General features: G+C 41.1%; 2 protein-coding genes and 1 long non-coding RNA gene across 10 annotated transcripts in view; 2 read left to right on the top strand and 1 right to left on the bottom strand.

The window, feature by feature from the left end:
- Positions 1-230: 230 nt before the first annotated feature.
- LOC307044198 (cadherin-1-like) lies at positions 231-16,356 on the top strand. Its single transcript, XM_079689275.1, has 13 exons — positions 231-417; positions 2,017-2,161; positions 4,241-4,413; positions 4,888-5,016; positions 5,792-5,977; positions 6,206-6,450; positions 8,786-8,928; positions 9,063-9,154; positions 9,295-9,427; positions 10,613-10,831; positions 14,113-14,243; positions 14,567-14,710; positions 15,357-16,356. Exons 1-13 carry the CDS (start codon positions 349-351, stop codon positions 15,573-15,575), a joined length of 2,028 nt encoding a protein of 675 aa, XP_079545401.1. The 5' UTR covers positions 231-348; the 3' UTR covers positions 15,576-16,356.
- A 1,866-nt stretch (positions 16,357-18,222) lies between these two features.
- rasgrp3 (RAS guanyl releasing protein 3 (calcium and DAG-regulated)) overlaps positions 18,223-27,543 on the bottom strand; it is a 144,204-nt gene continuing 134,883 nt past the window's right edge. For all 8 annotated transcript variants that reach the window (XM_079689268.1, XM_079689271.1, XM_079689266.1 and 5 more), the window contains 3 exons: positions 21,685-21,834; positions 21,210-21,577; positions 18,223-19,063 (listed from right to left, as the gene is read on the bottom strand). In XM_079689268.1, the coding sequence (XP_079545394.1) occupies positions 19,055-19,063; positions 21,210-21,577; positions 21,685-21,834 (527 nt within the window). In that variant the 3' untranslated portion in view covers positions 18,223-19,054. The remainder of the gene's footprint in view (positions 19,064-21,209; positions 21,578-21,684; positions 21,835-27,543) is intronic.
- On the top strand, positions 21,843-26,127 carry LOC307044206. Its single transcript, XR_013809576.1, has 2 exons — positions 21,843-24,922; positions 25,518-26,127. It is a non-coding gene; the product is annotated as an uncharacterized lncRNA (long non-coding RNA).

Genomic DNA, 27,543 nt, shown 5'->3' with positions numbered 1-27,543 from the left:
AAAACAATCACCTTGTTTTATTGTACAAAAAGTTGCTTTCTAATGAAAAGTCCAATCGTCCTTTCAGGAAATGAAATGAAATGAAATGGTATGGTTGTTCTCAGGTGCTCTGTGGCTGATATGACCCCATCCCTGTGAAGTTGACTGAGGTGGCTGTATCTCAGAGATGTTAATGCAGTTTAATTAAAACTATTGTGACTATTTTTGCATGATTGTAACTCATGTATTCAGCCCTAATCGGCCTTGTTGCTTTTTTTTCAGATCCGATCCAATGAGGACAAGCTAAAGAAGATCTTCTACAGCATCACTGGTCCAGGAGCTGATGAGGATCCTGTTGGCCTGTTCACCATGGACAGAGACACTGGCATTCTGTACCTCACACAACCACTGGATAGAGAGCAGATAGCTGTATACAAGGTGAGCACATCTTGGTTTTATACACACGCTCTTTGTTTCAGGATCAGAGAGAGACATCTGGATGTGCTTAAGTTCCCTTCAGAATGTATTAGTTTAGAATCTGAATAAACAAAACAATTGTAGTACTACTACATACAGGTGCATCTCAGTAAAGTTGAATTTTGTAAAAATGTAATTAATTGAAATTAAAAGGTGAAACTGAAGTGAATTATTTCCAGTGTTTATTTGTTTTAAACTTTGTGATTAAGCTAATGAAAACCCCAAAATCTGTATCTCAGAACATTTGAATATTAGATAAGACTGATACAAAAACTGATTGTTAATACAGAAATGTCGGCCTTCTGAAAAGTATGTTCATGTGTATGAACTCAGTACTTGTTTGCGACGTGGCATGGAGGCTATCAGCCAGCTGCACTGCTGAGGTGTGATGGAAGCACGGGGTGATCCGATAGCGGCCTTCAGCTCGTTTGCATTTTTGGGTCTCATCTTCCTCTTGACAATACCCCATAACGGTTCAGGTCAGTTTGCTGGCCAATGAAGCGCAGTGATTCCATGGTCATTAAACCAGGTATTGGTACTTTTGGCAGTGTGGGCAGGTGCCAAGTCTTGCTGGAAAAGGAAATCAGCATCTCCAGTCTTTTCAGAAGAGGGAAGCATGAAGGGCTTTATGGTGTATTGTCAAGAGGTAGATGAGAGACACGGGACCCCACAGCGCAGACGCGCTGAAGGCCGCTATCAAAGCAACCTGTGCTTCCATCACACCTCAGGAGAGCCACAGGCTGACCGCCTCCATGACACGCCGCATTGATGCAGTCATTCATGCAAAAGGAGGGCCAACCAAGTACTGAGTGCAAACACATGAACATACTTTTCAGAAGGCTGACATTTCTGTATTAAAAAAATCTCTTTTTGTTTTGGTCTTATGTAGTAATCAAATTTTCATTACCTGTAAGCCTTAATCATCAAGATTAAGATAAACACTACCTTGTGTGTAATAAATCTATATAATGCATGAGTTTCACGTTTTGTAAATTGAATTACTGAAATGAATTAACTTTTCCACGATATTCTAATTTATCGAGATGCACCTGTACTATTTTTGACTGATGGGACCAATCACTGCCGTTTAGGCTTGTCAAACGACACAAATCCAAAAATAATAACTCTTGGTACCAAACACTTCTTCTGTTGGTGCTAGGGCTGCTCAATTAATCGTATTTTAATCGCAATTACGATTTTGGATTGCAACGATTATAAAAACAATATAATCAAAATAAAATGGTTATTTTTATTTATTTTATATTGGTTTTTCAGTTGAATTATACTTACAGTTCAGGGTAATCAACTGTTAACATACTGTTCACATTTTTTTTCAATAAATGGATGTTTTCAAAGTAAATGGATAATCGTTTTTAATAATCGTGATATCAATTAATGACCCAAATAATCGAGATTATGATTATTGCCATAATCGAGCAGCCCTAGTTGGTGCTTACACCTTCCGAAAACAGTCTGTATGCATGCTAGCAATATGAAATGGATAAATGGCTATTTCTTTCATATATAGTACTATAATATAAATGTTTTTGTTGTATGCAGTTCCAAGCACACGCGGTAGCAGATGGTGATGGAAAGGGCGAGGAACCAATGGAGATTAATGTGAGAGTGATTGACCAGAACGACAACAAACCGGTTTTCTCCAAAGACACCTACCTGGGAGAAGTGGCTGAGGCCTCAGCAAAAGGTACCATCAGTGATAACCAAAATATGTTTCCAGATGAAACTATGGCTCGAGGCCAGAAAGATAATTGTCTCAAGAATGTTTTGGTTTCTAAATCTACCTGTGTGCATGATGCATAATAGTAGTTAGTGATCATATTTAGGGTTAATTTCTTTACATTATATAGAGTATGACGACTCCAAAATGACTTCGCTGACTGATCCAGAGCACAGCACATTCACCAAAGAAAACCATCATACAAGCCCAGCTTTATTTCTTTAATCACCCTTTTTTTTTTTTAAAGGGGACCTATCATGCAAAATGCACTTTTTGATGTCTTTTATACATAAATATGTGTCCCCGGTGTGTCAGGGAACTCGCGCAGCGTCAGAGAATAAAACCCTGTTTTTTTTCCTCCCTGCGCAAATCTCTAAAAACGGGGGTACAACGGAGCTGATCCAGATTTTCATCCGATATGACGTAATATCAGAAATTCGGACCCACGGCACTATCAGAAACGTACCTATCAGAAACAATGCCAGACTGTTTTGGACGTAATATGGTCTTTGTTTACATTAGCAAGCATTGCTAACACTCAGAGCTAACCTATCCTATACTGGAAAAAGCACATGTGTGTAGAAGCAGGATATAAAAAGGTACTCACTTTGTGGTAAACCGGCAAGAGAGAAAGCCTTTGAGCTCCATACTGTTTCAGAAATAATCCTTGATGTGGTTTTGAACAATATATGGCGTTTCATCACGGCAGTATCTGCCAGTATGAGCAGGCATAAACGTCGCCCCCTCCTCTTTTTTTCTCAAATATATATATATATATATTTTAAAGCTTTATACTCGGGCTGAAGTCGAATAGTCCATTTAGCTTAGGAACCTTCCTAACGGAGTGAAATGAACCGGAAGTCCCGCAGTGGCAGCCATGATAAGTGCCGTTCGAATTCTCTAAATGAAAGGAAAGGAGGTTTCAAACTTCATTTATAACCTCCTTTAGCTTAAGAACCACTGGACCTCCCTTGACGAAAGGAGAGGAGAACATGCTGCCCCACAATGCCTTGCGGCCGCAGCATTTGCCATCACACAACAGTCGGCCGTTCACAGAAACAACCGATTATGACCGAGAAATGATATCATTAAAGTTACAGTGCTTATTAAGCATTGTAAAACGTATGTGGTAAGTTGTCAAAGTGCTTTGTTCCGAACGTTCATCAGTATTATAATCAAAAAAAGAAATTTGAACGTTAGTTTTTACTGAAATGATCAAATGAAGTCAACATTTCACTGAGCTGTGTGGCGTTTGTTCAACTTTTAAAATATGTTTGAATGGTGATATACACAGTGATAGGTGTTAAAGACCATTTGTATTTATTTTATGATTTTTTTCATACAATCATACGTATTGGGATCATTTGTATTTATGTGGACCGGAGGGAGAGGGTGACGAGCATAAGTTTCACTTTCCTTTTTTATTTCAATTCCAACTTTGGTCATGAAGAATATGTTTCTCTGTTGTCCACGTTCATAAACCATAAAACAACAACATCAGAGCACGGTGCAGAGTCTCTAGATGAGTCTGTCGTTCTTATTAAACATCCATCCTGTATAGAAAACTGTAGTTTCCATAGTTTCGCCACAGCAGCAGACGCACATTCATGACGTCCGCTGGCGCATCATAAACACGTTGGATAGTGAAAGTGCAGTCGGATTCTCTAAAGTACTGCAGTCTCTTCTCCTAAGTCCTTTTGAATTCTCCTATCTACTATCCCTTAACCCCTGGACGTTTCACTCAGAGGTCAAGGAATAGACGATAGGGTTAGAATTTAGGAGCTGATTTTTGGATTATCCGACCGCAACCCCAGAATCAGCACTTTTGTAACAGGAAGTGAACTATAGCGATATGAGACATGGCTAGAATGGGTGATCTGTTTGGTATTTTGAGCAAAACTATTCATAGACATGTTTTTTTAATATATTTTTATATATCTGAGACCTATGCTATTGCCTAAAAATAGCATGATAGGTGACTTTTAAATAGTGTTCTTCGAACTTTGAAGAAACCTCTGAACATTATTTTCACTTTTCTCTTTTCAGGTTTAGAGGTGATAAAGGTTGTTGCCACCGATGCTGATGAGCCAGATTCTGACAACTCGGATATCCACTACAGAATTATAGACCAGGAGCCAAAATTGCCCGCAGACAAGCTGTTTGAAATCAACCCCAATAACGGAGTCATCAGAGTCAATGCCGGTGGGCTAGACAGAGAGGTGAGACTTCTAAAACCAATTTCACCTGTCTTAGTGTGCTTTCACATTTAACCTTTTTAAATCACCTTTATTTCAGACAAACTACTAGTTTTATTTGGTTTAAGTACGATGGTGTAAATAAAGCTTGGGTGGGATTTTTCATAACTTTTAAAAAAGAATATTTTTTTTAATGATATTTCACGGAAGTTATCTTGTGGCTATAAACTGCGTTTGTAGTTGGAAAGACAAACGCCCCCAAACAGGGTCTGAGGCCATTATTGAACTCCATTTTGATCAAAACTCCACATCTGTATAGCTTCTCGACTGCATCTTGTACGGTTGCCACGCTAACGCAGCGACAAATCTGTCTCTGCTGAGGCTAACGGGATTATACTAGACATTTCTACTTGAAGCTTCTTAATGGTTTCTTTGTAAATTAGAGCAAATCATGTAAGGCTTCCAGTTGAGTTAAGCTCCATGTGTCTCTTTTAACAGAAATACCCAAAGTACACTCTGGTTGTACAAGCCGCTGACTTGGGGGGAGAAGGCTTGGAAGGAGAAACCAAAGTAATCCTTACTGTGACAGACAGCAACGACAATGCTCCGGCATTCACTCAGCCATTGGTAAGTACAACATCCTTGTGACTGAAATGATGTCTGTCAAGCTAGTGGCTGGCAATTTCATTAGGTAGTTGTTTCAAACTGATGTATTGATGTATGAAACCTCCAGTTTATAGACGGTCAACTTAAGGTCAATGACAGGTTTGCTGCAGAAACCTTTTTGGTGATTTAAAAGATTATTAGTAATAAAGACTGTTTCTTTTTCATGTTAGTTAGTTAGTTAGTTCATGTAGGATTGGATCTCAGTATGGGTCCTGGAAGTTTATTATTTACATTATTAGCAGAAAATCCCATAGCTTCAAAGGGAAGTATTGAACTAAAGTGCATTAAGAACAAAAAGATGGACCTTTTTATTGAGGAATTCAGTTTTGTATACATGAAAATGCTTCTTGTATAGATGCATACAAATACACAGTTATGTATTTTGTGCGCACATACAAATACACACAGTTGTACATTCACACATGCATTGAAAGGTCCAGAGAGGAGAAGCAACCAGTCAACCCCTGTGGGGTTAGGTGCCTTGCTCAAGGGCACCTCGGCAGTGGCCCAGGAGGTGAACTGGCTCCTCTCCAGAACCAGTCCACACTCAATATATTTTTGGTTGTGAACTGGCGACCCTTCGATCCAAAGTCCAAGTCCCTACAGACTGAACCACTGTCGCCCATTATGAAAGCAGATCATAAAAACATACTTTTGTTTAACACCAAGAATTTAAAAAAGCTTTGTCTTCATTATTTGTTTAACTTCTTACTACCCCCTCCTTCATTCCCCACAGTATGAGGCATCAGTAGCTGAAAATAAAGCGGACACTCTTGTCGTCACCATGTCAGTAACCGACGGAGACGAGCCACATTCCCCAGCCTGGAACGCCAAGTTCACCATCGTGGATGGTGATCCCAGAGGACTTTTCACAGTGAAAACAGGAACCAACAAGCTTGAAGGAATCATCTCTACTGTCAAGGTAGGAAGGAAACTAATATTGTCCATTCTCTCAGAATTCATAAAGTTTAGTGATTTTTACAATAAATGTATTGTTCGATAGTTGGTTTACATCAACCTGCTCTGTTTGTCAGATAACAAACACTTACGTGTATTATCTCAGTAAAAAAAAAAAAGTACCATTGAGTTTGGGTTGTACAGCAGTATGAGCTGTGATGAACTGTTACTTTGCTTTTTATCTTCCATCCAGGGTCTCGACTTTGAGAAGAGCGGCAAGCACACTCTGATGGTTGCCGTGGAGAATGAGGTTCCTTTTGCTACTCCTCTGCCCACTGCCACGGCCACAGTGGTGGTGACTGTGGAGGACGTCAATGAAGCTCCAATCTTTGATCCAATGGAGAAGCATGTGACTAAACGGGAAGACCTTGAGGTTGACGCTGATGTGGTGCAGTACACCGCCTCTGACCCAGACTATGCCCGAAAACAGCAAGTCATGTAAGAAGAAAATCTCATGTACCGTGTTATAACATTTCCTGTTGTTCTTAAACAAGCTTTAGGTGATCCCTTCAACTCTCACCTCAGAAAGGCAGCAGAGGGAATGTATTCATCACTAACAGTCTAAGCCTGCTGATAGTGACTGTACTTCTTGATCAGCAACCATGCAGATGGTGGCGCAAAAGCTCTCAGGACAATTATGGGAATTGATAATCTAATGTTATGAATATACAGATTGGAGTTTTATTGTTTCTCGCTGATACAATTATTCTTAACTTTATAGAAACTAGGGTGCAGAAAAGATTTACTCAATTTGAACATGTTTCTTTGTAAATGTAGTAAATCAAAATTAATTTGTTTAATTTTTTTTAAACACATTGGAGTCGAGATATGATTTGTCGTGGGATTAAATGCAATGTTTCTTTGAGTAAGATGTTGATCCTGCTTAAATGGAAGCTGTGCATGATGTTTCTGCTGGCTGCTCCTCCAGCTGTTAGAAAGCACCTTCACTTACATCTCATGCTAACTCGCCAGCTGTTGCTCTGCCGGCAGATTTCTGTCGAGCTGGTCCGACATATAGTTCCTGTTTCATCCTATGAGTAGCTTGATATCCTTTTCATCTTCTTGCTTTGAGATTATCTAGATAATTCAGTTTACAGTAGGTAATGATGCATCAAAGATTGTTCATTTCTGATATCTTGACGTTTCATTCAATTATTGCATCTTAAATAATCCTATATGTTTTAGTTTGTTAATAAGCAGCCAAAGAAAAATGTCTGAAAATTGCCACAATATCTAAGCAATACTTAGGGAAACGGTGACGCCCCAAGTTAAAACATGATATTGGTGAGCTGACTTGCATAATATTTAGGGATGCACCGAATATTCGGCCGCCGAAAATTATCGGCCGAAAATGGTTAAAAAGGCCGTTTCGGCTTTCGGCCGAAAGGGTTTTAGCACCGAAAAAATATCACCGAATGTCAGGGAACAGGGTTACGTTGGTAAGCTAACGTGTTGTTGTGATGACGTAATCAAAACGCAGCGACAAGCACGGCGCGCGACCATGCTCGCGGCTGGCTCACAGCCAACATGTCTGGCGCTTGGAGATATTTAAAAATATCAGAGAAAGAGGCGCAGATTGCGATTTGTAAAACGTGTTCAGCTGACATTTCTCGAGGGGGTGTAACTGCAAAGACTTTCACCACTTCGGGATTACTCCACCACTTGAAATCAAAACACCCGGACAAATATGCGGAGGAAGATCAAATCACAAGCACTGACAGCGGGAGACTGTTCAGCGCTGCCTCTCATGTGCTTGATGAGAAGAGGAACAGACTTATGGCTGATAAAGCAGAGAAGCTACTGTTCATTAAAAAGAACCTCCCACTTTTCCCTAATAAGTAGACAAGGCTGGCTTATCATAAGCTTATCTAGTTCTACATGCCTACTCTATACCCACTTTCCTGAACAATTTTCATTGTGAGTTATAATTCACCATCTCAGGTTATCATTAGGGGGAAATGACAGCAGCACAGTGTTCAATATATGGTACTTTCGGTATCTAAATGATACAATGTTGTTTACATTGCTCATAAGAACAGACCACCTTATTTGCAGATTCTTGAAATTGTAATTTAATTTGTAATTGATTGTGGATTTTGTATCCAGTTTTCACTTTATGTATCTTTATACAATGTTTACTACTTTGCTTATGAAATTGAATTGTAATTTCATTTGTAAATAGTTACATTCATGTGGATTTATCCAGTTTGCACATTTGTATGCATGCACTTATAGGTGCATTTGTTGTTGTTGAAGGCCTGGCTGTTAGTCTTTATTTACACTATTTTGTTGTAGGCCTACTGGCCTAGATGTTTATGCAGTTTTAAAGCACCTTGGCTTTGTTCTGAATGCACTTTGTTGTAGTTATCCTACTGAGAAAAGAAAATGCACTTGACTTGGAATTAATGTACTGTATGCATTCAAAAGTGCTGAATAAATGTTTTATGGACCCATAATAGTGATTATTATTTAAGTTAAGTTTTGCCATAATCATGTCTTTTTCCATAATCAGGCAGCTGAACAACATTGGTAAAAACTGTATGCATTATATATATATATATATATATATATATATATATATATATATATATATATATATATATATATATATATATATATATATATATATATATATATATATATATATTTCTATTAATCATTTTCGGCCTTTCGGTTTTCGGCCAACTGTTTCCTATTTTCGGTATCGGTTTCGGCCAAGAATTTCCCATTCGGTGCACCCCTAATAATATTAACATGTTTTGTTTATTTACAGGTATAGAATAATTAGAGACCCCGCTGGCTGGCTGAGCGTGGCCAAAGACACAGGCCTGATCAAAGTAAAAAACTCCATGGACAGAGAGTCCCTCTTCGTCAAGGACAACAAATACACTGTTCTCATTGGTGCATATGACAATGGTAGGTGGCAGTCAGGACCTGCAGCTGTACATGCTTGCCTGCACTGGTTTAAAACAAATGTGGCTCTATCTCACTGTGATGGTTAAGCTTCCCTAAAATGAAGATGTTAATGTGTATGTCTGTCACCTCTCCAGATGAAGTCCCAGCCACAGGAACTGGCACTCTCATTATTCAGCTCGAAGATGTTAATGACAATGCCCCCACCATTACCGAACGTCTAATCAGGGTACGTTTCCTTTCCCAAGTGCTAAACCTTTTTCCTATTTATTTTTAATAATAATTGTATACATTTTTCCATTGAAGACAATGATGAAATGTTCTTACTTTAGGACTTTTGTTCTAACAGGATTCATTGTGTTTTCACAGCTGTGTAACAAGGAACCGGCCTCCCACCTGCTGGCGGTGACGGATAAAGACGGACCAGGCTTCACTGCTCCGTACAGCGTCTCTCTACAGGGCCTGTCCAGGAGCAACTGGACCGCTAGGATGAATGAATCAAGTATGTACACTTTTAAATCACAACTGAATGGTTGTTTTCCACATGATCAAACACAAATGGCTAGTCCCAGGAAAAGCCTATAGGCCAGGGGTCACCAACCTTTTTTAGGATTTTTTGTGTCTTGCAGTGTATATATTTAGCACTTTTTAACATTATATGCTTACCTTTAACCTTTGTGTGCTGTTTGGGTCTGTGGGACCCGTTTCCAGTGTTTATTAAAAGAAAATGTATGCAATTTAATTATTTTAACCTGCTTTATTTGGTGGTGGACCTCACCTCCTCTAGGGGGGTCCGGGGGCATGCTCCCCCGGAAAGATGTGTTATTAAATGTTGACGTTAAATGCATCAATCTGGTGCACTTTGAGCACAACATGAATTTATGGATACAGCTCTCAACACTCAGATGAAAGGGAGCTGTATACTTTTCAATAATCCAAACATCTTTAGAATATGATCACAAGCAATAACAAATCATTTAAACTTGTTCATTCTTATCTTATGTTACCTAGTTAGCATTCTTTCTTTTTATTTATGCATATTTTACTAATCACTCCCCTTTCAAACTGTTTATTTTTTTTACTATCCTATAGTACACATTGGAATGATTTCTTACTTTATCTATATTAAATAAAGGTGCTCTCTCTCTCTCTCTCTCTCTCTCTCTCTGTCTCGCTCGCTCACTCACAGAGGCTGTTTGCTCCTCCGTGGTGATGACGGCTTGCGTTAATAATTATAAACATATTTGTAAAGTGGGGGGACATGCCCGTGTGTGTGCGTCAACTGCAATAAATAAATATGCAAGTTGCAACACACACAGAGTACAGCTCTGGCCCCCATGTGCTGTATATAGGCTGGAACGATAGGCTGTTCAATGGGGCTGATGTGTTGTGTTAGATTCTGCCAGAAGGAAAGGTCACACTCCTTATGAAGCGGTGAGCTGATGCTCCACATTGCTTTTCTTCCTGACTGCAACGCTAGTCCCGCGGGTCAAGCAAGAACGTGATTGGTCGATATTCATTGTGGGGGGTCGGGGGAGGAGGTGTGTTAGATAGATATAGAGTTGAAAAATGGCAATCATATAATGTGTGCTCCAGTGTTTTTTGTGAAAATATTGTTGGAATTTGACAAAATAAAAAACTGTGGAGAGTCTATAACATAAAGTCCCTTTATCTCTCTTTGTTGCAGAAACGGGCATACTCCTGAATTTGGCCACAGAGCTGCCCAGTGGAGACTACACTGTGGTCCTGAGGGTGGCAGACAACCAGGGCATGGAGCAGGACAACACGGTGCAGGCCACAGTGTGTGACTGTACCGGAGAGGAAGTGGTCTGCAAAGGCCGTGTGGCAGGGGGCCCTGACTTGCCTGTCATTCTGGGAATACTGGGAGGCATCCTGCTGCTGCTCAGTAAGTCTCATATGAGATTAATGTTTTGTCATAACTCCAGGAACGGTAGTTTTCATAAAGACATCTACAGTTGCAATAGAAACTATTCAACCCCCATTGCACATTAGATTTATTGGCAAGATATATACAATTTCTCAATAAAAAGAAAGAAATGTCCTTAAAATGTTTTACCCTGCATTGTGAGTTGTGTAGAGAGAAGACGATTGAAAAGTTATGTGTATCATTTCTGTATGGCCAACATTTGTAGCTGTTGTGGAGTGCTACCTGGTCTGATCTGCTTTCCTAAAGTTTCTGCAGAGAGCAATTTACTAATATAACATTGCTTTGTAACCATGGAGCTCTATGGTCAGAGGAAGAAGAGTGGGTGTTGGTACACACGGAATACTAATGGCGCTTTTCCACTGCAGCGCGTAGCACTGTTTAAGCGGCCGGGCCAAACCCGGCCCCCTTTTTTTTGCTTTTCCACTAGGGGTAGTTCCGGCTCAGGGCTACTCTTTCACCTTTTTTCTGGCCCTCCAAAATCGAGGTTCTTACCGGGCCAACAACCGGGCAGAATATGCTAAACTAGTGACGTAAACACTCTCGACTGCTGAATGGTCAGAGAGAGAATCGCTGGCAAGGGGGCTTAAACTACAACAAAATGAACATATTTTACCGTGATTTAATTGTAATACACGTTTCAAGATGATGCCGAAGTAACAACATACTGATACCGGTCTGTAAACAAGACGGCAGTTGAAAAACCTTTTTAAAATGCGTGTTTTCTGAATGGAGACCGTCTAACGTTGTATATGCGCCGTCCACGATCACAACGGCCTACAGACACAAATAAACCAGCGACTGTATTCTCCATGACACAGACAGTCTGTGGTTTCTACTTGTTTAACTTGTCTAGTTTCTGAACAGATATGAGGAGCTGTGCGCTCTGAGGGCTAACAGCTTACGGCTGATGTTATGTTCTTGTGGTTAGCATTGAAGATGACGTCATGGTAGTTTTATGCAGCGTCGCTCCGCCCGCCGAACAGCCGATCTTCCCGCCTACACTGCGTTACTATAGTTACTACCCCAGTTCCTAAACTGTTAAGGCAGTGGTTCTCAAACTTTTTCTGTCAGGCCCCCCCTTTGGAGAAAAAAATAAGTCAAATAGTCAGGCTCGGTGGCGGTGCCAGAGATTTATTTTGGGGGTGCTGTGGGGTAGCTTGACGTTTCATAGAGGGTGCTCAAACATTTAGGGTTTCCCATTAATGTACCGGTTGCTACAGTGGAATTTTCTACTGCAACACTCCCCACGCATATACACAATATACCCGCAACTGTTACAATGAAGGCTCGATAATAAGCTCACGGCATATAGGTGTAAGCAGGGTTAAAGTGCTATTTTTATAGGTGGTGTGTGGACCTCACATAGGGGGGTCCAGGGGCAAGCTCCCCGGTAAGATTTATAAATATTGAAGTTAAATGCATCAATCTGGTGCACTTTGAGAGCAACATGAAGAGATCTACTGATACATCTCTCAACACCCATTTGAAACAGAACTGTAAACGGATTTACTATTTCTTTATGGATATTTTACAAATCAATCCCCTTTTAAACTTTATTCATTTTTTAATGTCATATAGTATTTCATACCTGTTTTTCATTTATTCTCTTATTCTTTTATAACTATAATGATCATATAAACGTGTGCCTCGGAAATAATTGTTTACATTAATGGTGACCAAAACATTTGAGAACCACTGAGATAACACTCAGAGTCCTTTAGTTCACTGAGCCTCTCAGTCTGACAGGAGAGGACTCTCCTCCACTTTGTTGTTGAAAAAACTCCTTATATGCGTTAGTGTAGCTCGCTAGCACCAGAAGCTAACAACAACGATCTCCGGTACCGGTGCTCTCTCTCTCTCTCTCGATCTCTCTCTCGCGACCTCTCTCTCTCGCGATCTCTCTCTCGCGACCTCTCTCTCTGTGCGGGGGGCGGGGCCTAACAGACACGCTGCAGCGACACACAGAGATCTACCGGGGACGGAGCGTTCAGAAGTATAGACACTCTACAAGGCTCGATGTGGACAAAGCTTGTTTGCCATTAGTGTTTTCGCGTTGACATGTGTAGAGTAGTCTGTTCAAACAGCCGGCCAAAAGGCGTCATATTCAATCGGAGAAATTCACAATTTTCGACATACTCGTAGCTCTGTTGCCCCAATTACGAGTAACGTTATCACATCAGGTTTGCAGAGGTGGGAAAAGTACATTCTTTTATAGATCTTGTAGTTAAGTAAAAAAAAATACCATAGTGTAGGAAAAGTTCCTCAAGTAAAATTAAGATCATCAAAATATAGTGAAAGTAGCGACAGTAAAAGTAGTCATTGTGCAGATTGGTCCATTTCAGAATAATATATATGATATGTTTTATAATGATTGACCATTAAAGTGTTCTCAAAGCTGGTAAAGGTGCAGCTAGTTTGAATGACTTTGTATACTGCAGGGTAGCTTGTGGATTTACTAAAGTCTGATTTAACATTTGATATTTCACATCATTCATCCACATCTGTAAAGTAACTAAAGGTATTAAATACATGTAGTGGAGTAAAAGTACACCATGTACCGCTGAACTGTGGTGGAGTAGAATTACACAGTAGCAAAACATTTAAATACTCCAGTAAAGTACAAGTACCTCAACATTTTACTCAAGTACAGTACAATATTTTAACATAATTTCATTTATTTCACATTTAAATAAAGCAATTAATTGGGTTAACAATTTGTTTTTCCTTTTAAAAAAAATAACAAAGTAAATACAAGAATACCGTTAAAGTACCGGATCGATAAGCAGTATCGATAAGACTAGTAGTACCGTAGAAAACCTTAACGATACCCATCCCTAGATATTACACAAGTTAAGTGTTAAGAGAGTGAAATGTTGCTTTACGAATTTCAACACTTGATGCTGTTACCTTGATTCCAATGTCAGAAACCTGTATTTGCCTAACTGAATTGGTTTAAAGAGAGAAAACATTTTGACTAAAATGTAATTTTTCGTGGACCAAAACTAGACTAAAACTATGAAGGATAGAAATGACTAAAACTAATAACCATTTTCGTCTTAAGACTAAATTAAAAAAAAAGCTGCCAAAATTAACACTGCCATACCGTACTAAGCTGTGCTAGGTCCTGCAGTGGAAAAGCGCCATAAGCGGCATGTCTCCTTTTTTAAATGTCTGAGTCAGTATGATGGTGGTGATGTGTTCTGCTGTGTTGTAATATTGTTTGTGCTCTGTGGTTTCAGTGCTGGTGTTGCTGCTGCTTCTGTTTGCGAGACGGAGAGGAGGCGAGCAGAAGGAACCTTTACTGCAGGACGACGACATCCGAGACAACATCTATTACTACGATGAAGAGGGAGGCGGAGAGGACGATCAGGTAAATGAAGACAGAGGTTTGCTCCATTTCTTTCTGACAGGGCTCAGTCAGGTTCAATAAATGAAGTCATGTAAAAAGGACAATACTTCACTCTGAAAAGTATTACTTATAATACTATAATCAACATTCAAACTGTTTATTCCTTTACACTTTATTCTAGATCGTTTTCATACATTTGCCATATCATGGTATATAACTGCCACAGCACTATGAAGTATGACGGTTGGGTAGAATACAGCATGTTCCATCTAAAAATATAAATAAGTTTATTATGAAAGCTTCATTATCTTTAGTTTAAACCCCTCCCTGTGCCCCCCCCCCAGGACTATGATCTGGGTGTTCTCCACCGCGGTCTGGACAACCGGCCCGACGTCATAAGAGACGACGTGCTGCCAAACTTCATGCCGGCTCCTCTGTACCGGCCCCGCCCCGCCAACCCAGATGAAATCGGAAACTTCATTGTGGATGTGAGTCTAATGTTCAAGCTCTGTTTCAGCACTGCTCCACGCTCTGCCTCCTTTCCCCAGTAGCACCACACCGCCACCAGGTGGAGGCCGACGTAGGTCGTTGTCTATGACCGATTTCAAAAATATATTTTATTATTTAAACTGAATTGGGCAGCTATAATTATACCATGACGGTATGAAGTAATGTCTGCGTGGGAAACCCTGCTGCTTTTATAAATCAGTGTATTAGATAGGGAAAGTACATATCCGTTTGAAATTAGGAAGATATTACCACATTTATAATTCTAGATTCTGATCTAGAGCATTTTCTTTCTTCTAAATGATGGGTCCTTTCACAGCAGGATGTGTTGTATTGGGTTTGACAATTGTTGCATCTATTTTTTGAATCGTTCCTTGCGTAACGGTGCTATAAATACATAAACAAATTATAATAAGTTCTGTTAACATTACATTACATTTAGCTGACGCTTTTATCCAAAGCGACTTACAATAAGTGCGTAACACCAACAAAATACAAACTTGAAGAAAACAGAATCATATAAGTACATCAGGTTTCATAGAGCTGAAACATTTCAAGTGCTACTCAACTGGCTTTAGATAAGTCAGTCCTTTTTAAATGACGACATGTATCCTCTGCTCCTCTCAGAACCTGAAGGCCGCCGACAACGACCCCACTGCCCCCCCCTACGACTCCCTGCTTGTGTTTGACTATGAGGGAGGCGGATCGGACGCGGGAAGCCTCTCCTCCTTGAACTCGTCGAGCAGCGGGGATCAGGACTACGACTGCCTCAGTGACTGGGGGCCCCGCTTCAAGAAGCTGGCCGACATGTACGGAGGAGGAGAAGATGATGATGATATGCTGTAAACCAACTTTGGAACTAATGATAAGGATAGGTGGATGCACATATGGCTCTGTGAATGTAAAATTGATGTAACCATGAACTGATAAATGACTGCATCCCAGGGAAAGAGTAGACAAGCCCACAGATGTTCCTCTGTGGGGAGATGGAGCAGTCCTGTCCAGCCGCTGTTCAGGAGCCAAAGGATGACTTTCTTTTCCTAAACATGAGTTCCCCATTTAGAACTGTTGGGCTCGCTCCGCATGTCTGTTGGATCCCTGTTTAGTTCTAGACTATAGACCAACTGCTTTTTGTTTATTTCTGTTCTTTGAATCCTGGAGCCACATCATCAGTCTCTATGATCCTTTCTGGATTTTGTGCAGATTTGTCTGCCTGTGTTGTCGCTGCCTGATGACACTGGAGACGTACACAGATGCTTGCATTTGCGCTGTTAATGTTTCTATAATTTTGGCATGTATGTTACTTAATATTTTTCCCGTTTTTTATTTAATTTTTATGGAGTTGGTACTACTGATTCAGTTAAATTGCATTGTTTTGTATTTCTGTTTGAGGAATGAAATCACAAATGATCAAGGGGAAATCCAGGTAGCAGCCTGCGCCACATAACCCTGTAAGGGTGTGCTCAATGAGTTCTAAATAAATGCTTTTTAAAATGTTTGACAAGTGTCTGTTCAGTTGACATCTTTATTACATTGAAATGTCAAAACACTTTGCTGTAACCTCCAATGTTACTTTATTGCAAATGCTTTGTTATTTGAATTTTTTTATAAAGTTATCTTAATACAATGGATTTGTGAATGTTATTTGTTTCACTGATGGAAATGAATCTTTCACTAAAACGCATCCGACATTCTTAATGTACACCAAAGCAGCAGTGATGACAGGAGTGCAGGTTCTTCACTTCTCTTGTGAGATGAGCATAGTGCTTTTCTTCAATGAATTCCTTTGAGAACGCAGTCCAGACAGCTACACAGGACTTTCAATGTTCACTTCAACCCAGATGTGTCCATCTATGATGAGCATGTTGTCAGATCCCAGTGAGGTGACGCTAGAAACGGCACAGAGTTCCAGGTTCCTCTCCAGCTAATGGTACGCAATGTACAGCTCACTACGATAACCTGAATGAACGTCAGCCACACAGGTAGGTTTAGTCACAGCAGCCCTCGCCTCCGGGCAGGAAGTATGAAACTGGCTTTACAAATGTTTTCTTATTTTTCACAACATGCTTGAAATGTAAAAGTTGTGCAACTAAAACAATTCAGGATTTTTTTTTTAGATACAGTAGCTAAAGAGGATCATATGAAAATCAATCTTGATGTAACGTACATAAAATAAAACATTTACAAATCAGTACCTGTAAAACAAGAGAATCAAATACACTTCAAAGTAAGAATGCTTCATAAAAGGCCAAACATTGCTCGTGGCAATGTAATGTTTATAATTAATGTAATTGTCAACCATCCACCTCAAAAACCAAACAAACATGTCTCTCCGTGTCAGAGCCACCTGCTGATGTAGATCTCTTCATGTCACACTCACCTGTGTGTGCATGTGAAGGTGGATGCTTAAAACAGGTTCTACTTGTACTTTTTTTAAAGCTTTGTTAACTGTAAAGAATGCAAAAGTAAGATTCTAGTTGCTGAAAATAAATGTATACAAAATTCAAATGTTTGCAAATGAGTGTAACTGCCTGGAAGGTAGATAGATTTAGAAATCTAACTTTCCTTTGAAATCTTGATGGAAGTATGAACACAGGAATGAATAAAAGGAATAATGTAAGGGTCCTTTGAACTTGATCCCCTATATTATATGGTTTAAACGTTCTGGCTTTCATTCATTTAATACAAATAAATGATTAAGTGGCATCTACTATTTTTTATCATAATTATGAATGAATCCTGGTGTAGTGTTGGCGTGGAACCTTAGCTGATGTCCTCTCGTGCAGACTGATGCAGGTCCATACAGTCCACAGCTGTCTTTGAGCAGAACCACAGCGCCGGACTGACATTCTCTTATATCTGGCTCTCATTAAGAAACTCTCCGTGTCAGTGGTTTTGCAGAGGTTGGTTAACAGACTTAGCCTTGAACTTGCCTTTGTCCATTCTTGTTGCTTCTGTGACTTCTTTTATTCTTCTGAGCTTTTGACCAAAGCTTTTGCAGCTCTCCTCAGCTTAGACCCTAGTTGGATTCTTCCCAGTGTGCTTTACAGATGGCAGATGTTATTATAACAATATATGAAACAGTCGTTTTTAAAGTCATTCTCTAACATTTTGTTTTGATATCCTAACAGTCTCAGTTTTATTTAATACGATGGCAAAGTGACAGTATATGAATACATTCTGTTTCTTTTGCTCTTTGTGCAGAATCTTAACTTTGTTTTATCGATAATAAAAATAACTTTACTATTGAATCTGTTAAGATTGTTCAAGTGTCAAAAGTACCAACAGGCAATATTTGTACCCTGGTTATGAAATATTTAAAATAGTAATATAAATGATATATTAGCTTTTTATATATTCATTTACTGTCAAGTACATGCAAAATATACCTCCCGCTGGCAAATGTTCATTTAGTGACAATATGATTTTTCTGCATTAAATTATGATAAAGTAGATCAATATAATATCATAGATAAACATACAACCATGTGTATTGTATTTCAATGAATGTCTTCGATGTGTTTTATTTGAGAACAGCTTCTGTTAAAATAAATGACATCGATTCTCTTTTTGTAATGCTGGAGTCAGGCCAGGTATTAATCATATGTCATGCTGAAAGAAATGTAATTGTATACATTTTAAGCAATAGGGAGGGTTAAACACACTGTAGTTTTCATATACAAATATAAATAAAATGTAGGAATAAATACAAATATTGGCCATAAATACTCCAGGGTCCAGAATGGTCCATCTTCACTGCTATGTATGTCAGGAGGGTTGGATTCCCTTAACGTTCTTCTCCATTTGGACTTCCCTTTTTTAAAACTCTTTCCCATATCCATCATGATCTTTTGGATCATTTCCACTTGGGAAGAACGTGCCCGTATCTTTCTTTAGTTCAGGCTTTTACTTTGTAATCCTCAAGCTGGCATTTAAAGCGGTTACAAAAAAGTTACTGGCTGTCTTTGATTCACTAGGCTGAACCAATTCCACTCTTTTGGGAAGTTAACAAATGTTTCCTTTACTTTTCCAAGTGCTGATGTTGTGTACATCCCAAACATCCCCAGCCAAAGACCCTCCCAAGGGTGGAGGTGTCACAGTGTGACACACAGCAGGTGTTAGTCCATTAGCCAGTCTTTCCATGCAGCTACTGGGAGCCACATCAGCTCCACCTGTGCCGAGGTCTACAGAGGACATGATAGCTCCAGGTCACTGACTGGGGGCCGCAGGCAGCCCAGCACGTCCCCCAGAGAGAAGAGCTTCCTGCTCCCAGCCGATAGGGGCTTCCTGGATTTCTGAGACTGTCCCTCACCAACGAGACCAAGTCAGCTGTCCTGGAGAGGAAGAGCACAGAACAAGTCATTCGTATCTGGAATTATAGCCTTTTTACTAAACTACTGTTTGTATTTAAATGGATGTCTCAGTGACAACACACATTAGAATATTGCTGTCCTGTATTAGAACATATGGTTTTCCTCATCAGCTCGCCCTTCACCTGCATCTTATCCCCTCATCAGCCTCATATGCTGGCACAATTCCATTTATTTCCCTGCCGGACCATGAACGTTGCAAAGTTGATCTACTGCTTAATTTGTTCTTTTGTTGTTTGTAACCTTCTTTGGCAATAAATCATTGATCTGAAGAAGGAGTCAGCCTCAGCACTATCACTCCAGATTAGGGTTGACAGAAACTGACCATGATCAAAATCGATTATTCGGCTGAGTGTTTTCAGCTGTGTGTGTTCTATGTAAATGAGCTGTGCGGTTGCCCTCTCGGCATTGGCTGCCATCTCCTGGTCCGCCCCTGAAGATTGCGATTGGAGCACACCGGGCCCGACGCACTCCAATCGCAGCGCACAGCCAGCTCACACCTGTTGGAGATGACTACAAAGCTTGGGGACAATCATCATTCTGGAGGCTCTGTATGTGGCCAGATGCCTCTCGCTACTTGCTCTTTGTTCTGGGGTTAAACTTGTGTGATTAGTAGAGTGTAGAGTAGCTTAGTTAGTGTTTAGAGTAGTTTAGGATTCTGTGACGTTTGCCTTTAGTTTAGCTGTGTTTTGTATAGATTCTTTGCGTTAGTTATAGCACTTTTAAAGTGAGGTTTTGTTTCGTTCTTTATTTAGTATATTAGTATTTATTTTCCCTGTATGTCTTTAGACTCACCTTTTAGAGTCCTCCCTTAGTTTGGTTGCCCATTTAAACTTGCGCCTTTGTGGCCTCTATTTGTTTGTTATTTAAACCGGTGTTTTTGGCTCTTTTGTTTGTTTCAGGCTGTTTGCCTGCCATTTTGTTCACCTGTTGTGCATTAAAACCACTTATAATTATACCAATACCAATCTGGTTGTGTTGCTTCCCTTTGATTCCCCTAGCTCAGAAGGGAACGTAATAATAATATTTGATTATGGAGACTGTAACGAATATTCGAATAATCGAATAATCACTGGCATCCCTACTCCAGATAGTGTCTTTCAAAACGTGGGTGGAAATATTGCTACCTTATTGTGCAGAGGACTTCATTAACACTCCAACAGTCCTCCCTGTTTGCTAACGTAGGCCTGTTAAGGCCGTGACACACCAGGCCGAAATCGGCCGTCGGTGTTAGTCGGACGACGAAGCGTGCCCTGTCGCCCAAACTCAATTTGGTGTGTCCCGCACCATCGGCCGTGACACGCCTTATTTGGTCTTTCATGGCCGACGCATGGCCGATTCAACATGTTGAATCGGCCATGCGTCGGGTCGGGCAGTCGGGCCAAATAAATCACTCTGATTGGCTGTTCAGCTAGCGAATCAGTGCATGAGAAGCGAAACGGAAGTGAGGGACGTAAACAAGCGCTTTAAGAAGGCACGACGAATGTCTTCCGCAAGCAACACTCCAATGGCTGATAGCTCCAGTACCGCACAAGACATGTTTTCGATGGACGAGAGTGAAAATGGAACGCACACGCTATTTGTTGTTTGTTTATATCACAGTCACACTACCGCCGCCTGCTGGTAAGGAGAGTTATTGCCACTCACGCATGCGCAGTTCGTACGTGCTACTTGGCCGTCGGCTAAAGTATTTGCGGTGTGTTCCAGTGCGACTGTTGGCCAAGAAGCAGGAGACGTGAGGCGACACAACAGTCGTGTTCCGTCGGGACGTGTTCTTTGGTGTCAGTTTGGTGTGTCAGGGCCTTTAGCCTCCAACCTGCTTCCCCGCTAGCTCACCTCCAGTCACTCCGACCTGCTAACCTCCAGCCTGCTAACTTACTGCTAACCTGTGGTCTGCTAACGTTCAGTCTGCTAACCTCCAACCTACTTCTCTTTAAACCTAAACATCTCATTGTGTGATCACCAATTTTCCGATCCTGGGTTCTAAAACCCTGGGTTCTAAAACATTGAATATATGACATGACATTTTACATTTACTTTAAGAAGTTTCTATTTCCATGCTTGAAAAGGACTAATTTTATCATAATAAATAAAGTAGTTTTTCCCTCACCTTAACTCTTTGTGTCCTCCCGTTCTGTGCAGGCTCTCCTGAGACCACTGACTTCTCCTGAGAGTCCACGCTGCACAAGGTAGAAACTGCCGGCTCGTTCTGGTTTTCCCAGCGGGCAAAGCCCTTATTTTTGGATGATTTTCTGTGAGTCCTGTATTTCATTTTTGGGAAGGTGTGGGAGCCACTGTCTGTGGCCCCCCAGCTGTGTTCTGGCCATAGGGGATCAGTCTGGGTTGCCTGGCTTGCGGTGGCCCTCTGCAGGCGCACTGAGATCCTCTGGGCGGAGCCCGTCATCAGGGTGATGGACTGAGGGGCCAGAGCTGATCCTGGTGATGGGATGGCTGGGAACTCAAACACCTCATCCTCATCTGAAGGAGAGAACCCAAGAAAATAATATAACATCATGTTTGATATCACTTACACATAAAGCCTTTTTTAACTACTGGAGTTATGAATCACCAAAAGGTGAAATGACCTTCACAGGTGGGCAGAGCCGGGCTGCTGGGCAGGGAGCTGTGGGTCAGTCTGGCTGGAGAAACATTTCCAAGAGAGCCGGAGCGGATCAGCTTCCTGCAGGCCAGAACCAGCAGCTCCCGACATTGTTTATGACAGTTTACACCACAGTCTGCAGAGTGAACACACACACATATTCAGGGCAATGTACTCTAAGCTTAAAAAAGGCAGATTATGTCCCTTTTGTTCTAAATTGCTCATAATGATTTATTTCATAATAGTCCATTACTTTTGCAGTCAGGTCATTTTAAAGGTCCCATGTCATGCTTTTCCGGTTATTACCCGTCCCCTTGTGTGTTATGAAGGTTTTTATGCATGTAAACGGTGTGCAGAGTCAAAAACCCTCAAAGTACACCCTGTAGGGAGTAAAACTAACCCCTAGATTCCACCGGGTCCGTCTGCTGCGCATTACGGCTCCTACACACGGTTGCGTGCGTTTTTGCTTGCCGGCGGGAGGGGCTGAAACTCGACCAACAACCAATCACATGAATCTCCCGCCCCAGACACACAAGCACGCGGTTAGATTGGCTAGTGCTTGTACTGGCATATGATTCGATTGGCTGACGCCTCCGTCGAAGCGGCAAAAGTAGAACATTGCTCTACTTTTGCAGCGAGCACCGCGAGAGAAGCTACGCTTTGCTCCCACAATGCAGTTCAGCGAATCGTGATGTCACCCATTCAAAGTGAATGGCCAGAAGCGTTAACGCACGCCGCCGTGCGTAGGGGCCGTAAGGTAATGTCGGGCAGGCAGGAAGTGGAACGTTCAGAGCATATATAGCATATAAAGGCCTATACACATATATATATATATATATATATATATATATACATACACACACGCAAACAGGGGCGGTGCCAGGGGGTAGCTTGGAGTTGCTGTAGCATCTCCAACAATTGGCCTAGCAACGGCTTAGCAACCCCATTGTTTTGTTATGAACATGTATCTAAATATATTTATACACATTCTCGCGAGATCTTTCAGGGGTCGTTGTAAGTTAAAGCGCGAACTGTTACTTGGCAAATGTTGTTATAATTCTCAGTATGTGAACACAGATCGAAAATGGAAAGATTTCTCACAAGTCAGCATAAACGACCGCGATCTGGTCTAGCCGGACAACCCTGCTATCCGTGTGTGTGTGTGTGTGTGTGTGTGTGTGTGTGTGTGTGTGTGTGTGTGTGTGTGTGTGTGTGTGTGTGTGTGTGTGTGTGTGTGTGTGTGTGTGTGTGCTTTTACAAACTTATTTTGGTTGTGCTTACCTTGCAAAGTAATGTTATAAGTGTCAAAGCAATGTTTTAATCTAAATATTAATGATAATATTTTAGCATGTCCAAGTTAATAGTTATGTCAGTAATTATGGGGGTTATTTCCTATCTTTATTCAAGAGCGTGGTATTTAAATTTGAGAGCATACTTCATTGATTTCTTTCCCTCAAACCCTGTCCTCGCACTCAAATAGTGCCTGCTTGCACTTAGATTTGCTCTGCTTCTGCTCAAACTATACGCTTGCACTCAGATATATTGCTGCTTACAGATTTCCTGTGTTCCAGCTTAAAACCTTATCCTCGCACTCAGGCTGTTTCTGTGAGCTCGTGAAATGTCTGCTCTCAGATTTCTTCAGTGCGCGCTCGGATCTTTAGGAGGCCAGGTGTCCTTGCGGGTGCGTTCGCTTTATTTATTAGAGCGTCCCGTAAGGGCGGTTACTCTTTGGTTTATAAACTACCGCCCTCCACGGCTTTATAACATAACATGTACTTCACTTGTTTAATTTACCATTTTTTGGGGGGGAAAGCACAGTTAGTATATACCAGCACCTTACATAATAGCTACGTTCAGTGGCGGACTGGGACTAAAAATCAGCCCGGGAATAAAATAAAATACTCCCTCCGTTGCCTTCTGCACAAAACATGTGCGAGGTGGTTGCCATATCATTATCAGATGTGGACAGTTTAGTAGGCTACATTTGTAAATTTTGTAAATGTAGGCAATGTTGTTGGTGGGAGTTAGGGAGAGACCGCCCCTTCCAGGTGTCTGTGTGTGCGTTTTCGGTGTGAGTGTGGAGGGAGTAGGAGACGGTAGGAGTTGTCTTCGAGTGTGGGGAAAAGTCATAATGAGTGTTATACTATTGATTGGTTCTGTCAGGCGTGGCTGTGGCCGTCAATACCAGAAAATAAAGAGAACGTTTTTGACATTGAAGGCTTGTGATCTGTGATCTTGAACAGCGGTGAATGCTACAATATGAACAGGCTCGTGCTTGGCCCACTGGTATTGTTTGTTTATTTATTTTGAAAATTAACTAGCAACGCCGTGCTGTCATATAGCAACTGCTAAGCTACTGCAGCAAACAAATCCTGGCGCCGCCCATGCACACAAACTAATTTTGCAGACCCTATCCCTCAGTAGTCTTTCAAGTAGGAGAAATGCCAGCGTTCTCCTCCGGTTTACAGGCACTGTGTAAATGATATATATAGAATAATTATGATGATGAATGCATTTTTTTTACCACTAAAATACAGCAACACATCTTTGATACATGTCATTTATAACTGGGATATTACAATTATTATTAACTTTGTACAAAGTAGCCTGTCCAGGAAATATGCCCAAATCAACAAAAACTGCGAGCCGGCAGGCAAGACGCTCCGCTTCTGAAATGCTTCTGAAACGCGCCCGGTAGGGTATGACGCCGGAGGAGGCTGGACCAAAACCACGGCGCAGCCGTAACGTGCCGCAGACTGACCCGGTTGAATCTAGGGGTAACACAGAAAAGACCTCCCCAAAACGCCACGTTGGAGATTTCGTGTTTTCTTCCTTGGTATCGTGACGTAGGGATACCCAGTAGCCACGCCCAGAGCTATGACCGCACCCTCTGCCAGCCAAACATACTATTGGAAGCTCAACAGGTTCAGTTCAAAACTGTATCCAGTGATGCCAACGAGGGTCTGTTTCCTGTCTTGTGAGGGGAAATCTACAATGTATGCCTTACCGAGGGCAGAACCACGACGAAGTCAGTGGTTGACATTTCTTGTTAACACTGTTCCTTCAGATGTTCGAGCCGGTATTGTACTGTGTGCACGGCATTTCACGGACCAAAGCTTCGCAAATATTGCAGCGATACATGCCGGATATGCACAGCATAGGACACTAAGGACGATGCTGTTCCTACTTTGTTTGGACCAGCGGGAGATTTGGGTACACAACCTGTAAGTATCCATTGTTGTTTGTGTATTTATGATGATTAAAACAAACCTCTACCACGACTGTTTAAATGGGTAAACGTTTTGGGCTGCTAAGCCATTGACACAGTGCTAACTGGTCTAACTAAGTTGCTAGCGTTACCACACATCACCTCCAATGTCACCAACGTATCTCATAGCAGGAGAATGTCTGCATTCACACACGAAATACTCAGACAGTATACTCCGGGTGATTTACCGTACGGTCAGTAGGCTACATTATAGTTTGCGTTCCTAGCGTGTATGCTACCGAGCTACCGTTCATAGCGTGTATTCTACCGAGCTAAACAAGAAGGCCACCAAGAGCTAGACATGCTAGGGGAAACATTGTTTTCATGCCAGCTACAATGAATGACCGAACGTAGCAGACTACCCGTATAAGATTGCAATTGTAAACATGTTCTTGCTAGCCTAGACTAGCTGTTGTTCAAAGTAGTAGCATATTACACTGAACAACTAGCAAACGTAGGTTAGCATATTAATATAGCTGGCAAGCTAACGAACCTAAAACAACTAAGTTTCTCTAATATTTTGTGATTTGCATTTGATTTCGTCCTGCCAGATCAGGAAACTCCTGGCGTATCTGGCGGACAACACATGACGGGATGACCACTCTGATGCCTCGTCCTAAAAAGCCCCAGCATCAGCTTACAAAGCTGCGATAGGCAAAATGCCGAAAACGCCTATAAGGGGAGGAATGGATGATATACAGTGCATATGTATATTTACACATTTTGTACATTTCTAAAAATAAAGTTTGATGGAAATACTTAGTAGCCTTTCTTCCCTGAATTATTTGCTCCTATAACATATCATTCATATATAGCAAACCATGATTTGATTTTTCATCAAACACAGTACTAGTTCATTACAGGTACAAATAGCTTACTCTTCTTCCGTTCTACGCCTCAAAGGTCGATAATCGAATCTGTACATGTTATGGAGATTCTGCAGGGTGTGGGGTATGTATGGTGTATATCTTGGCAAATAATGTTGTGTGCTACGGTTGGAGTTTTCAGCTAGATAATGTTGTAACTGTCAGCTAGGCTACCTTTCTAATTTCAGACGTTTTCCACTTCGGTAGGCAACATGGTGCCGTTTCCACAGGTGCACCTACATAACAACAGTTGTACAGTTCGGTTAGTTAGCGTATAACATATACGGCTGTACCGCCGCCATTGTAAAACTGATGTTACGCTCAGAGCCGAAAAAAGCACTGTTAGACATGGGCGGAGCCTCTCTGGTGGTTGACTAATCAGAACAGAGTGACCGAGCTGATCAATCGGAGCACACTGGGCGCACAGGGAGGGGGGGCAGGAGCTCCAACAAGGCGTTTAGGACAGAGTGAATACACATATACAGAGATGATGTATGAGAAACCAATGTGAGTTTGGAAAATTGCACAGTATAATAAATCTATTTTAGTATACCTCAACAATGGAATTATGATCAGTAGAAATGGCCATGACATGGGACCTTTAAATAGTTGTACAAACCCTTTGAACCACCTAAAGTACTTTGGCAGAACAAGTATGAGCTAACTGGGAACGCACCTTTGTAAATGGGAAGTGCATCTGTATATACAGGCCTAACCTTAGTGTGAGGGCCTTTTTGCATTTGAAACCATGGAAGTATGCAATAACATTTGCAAAGAACTCAGAAGAATAATTGTGGCTTGTTCCTCCTTTGAAGCAATTTCTAAGTTCCCACTGTGCAATATGTACAGAAATGTAAAATTCATGGGACAAATGGACACAATAGTTTGGGAAGTTGGAGAGGGGATTTGTCCATTGGGCTGTACAAACCTTGGCCCAAAAGACTAATACACTTATAGACAAGAACAAAGCTTCTGGTTAAAGAGTTGGAGGCACCAATGAATCTAAATCCACCATCGAGATTCAGTATCTTGAATCACCAAGGCCTGAAAGACTGGGGTGCAGGCAAGAACTCTACAGCCTTTCAGCAACATTGGCACACAAAAGCTAGTATATGTGGAGGAGGCTTTCTATCTGCTGCACAATCTTATGGAGTTGTGATGTTGGATAATGGACTGTTGCACTCCAGAAAATCAATGGCATCACGAGGAGGGAAAAGTATCTGCATTTCCTGAAGGAACATTTCAAGACATCAGCTAAAAATAAATGTGCAGCTTGGTTGTAAATTGTTCTTCCAGCAGGACAACAATCCTAAAACAATAAAAATGGCTGACAGACAATGCGGTAACAGTATTGAAACTACTACATCGAATTGACAATTTGTGAATGGAACTGAAAAGGAATATACAAGCATTAACAAACATTTTGCCAGACAGAATGGGTCCTTTATATCTTTGTGGTCTTCCCTTTCCTGTAGTGTGTTATATAAGTTTTTGTGCATGTCAACGGTTTTATTTCCGTAAAATAGTGATATCACTATGTAACACTCGAGATTCTATTGGCTTGCGCTCAAACACTTTGTAGGTGATAGGCTCATTCCTCATTTCAGACAGTGTGAAAAAGGCTCATTCCTAATTTCAGACGGTGTGAAAAGAGGTGCTGCATCACAGGCAGTATGAGAAAAATAAAGAAATGTTGGAACTAGGGCTGTCA

Source organism: Notothenia rossii (genome assembly GCF_949606895.1).
Source record: "Notothenia rossii genome assembly, chromosome: 6".
Lineage (NCBI taxonomy): Eukaryota > Metazoa > Chordata > Actinopteri > Perciformes > Nototheniidae > Notothenia > Notothenia rossii.
The sequence above is the reverse complement of the archived record's forward strand: the minus strand, read 5'-3'. Positions and strand labels throughout refer to the sequence as shown.

Bases quoted from the DNA above. Each gene is read 5' to 3' on its own strand.
- LOC307044198 (XM_079689275.1), top strand. From the start codon at position 349: ATGGACAGAGACACTGGCATTCTGTACCTCACACAACCACTGGATAGA. The intron at 418-2,016 runs GTGAGCACATCT...TGTTGTATGCAG, and splicing joins AGCAGATAGCTGTATACAAG to TTCCAAGCACACGCGGTAGC. The intron at 9,155-9,294 runs GTACGTTTCCTT...GTGTTTTCACAG, and splicing joins TTACCGAACGTCTAATCAGG to CTGTGTAACAAGGAACCGGC.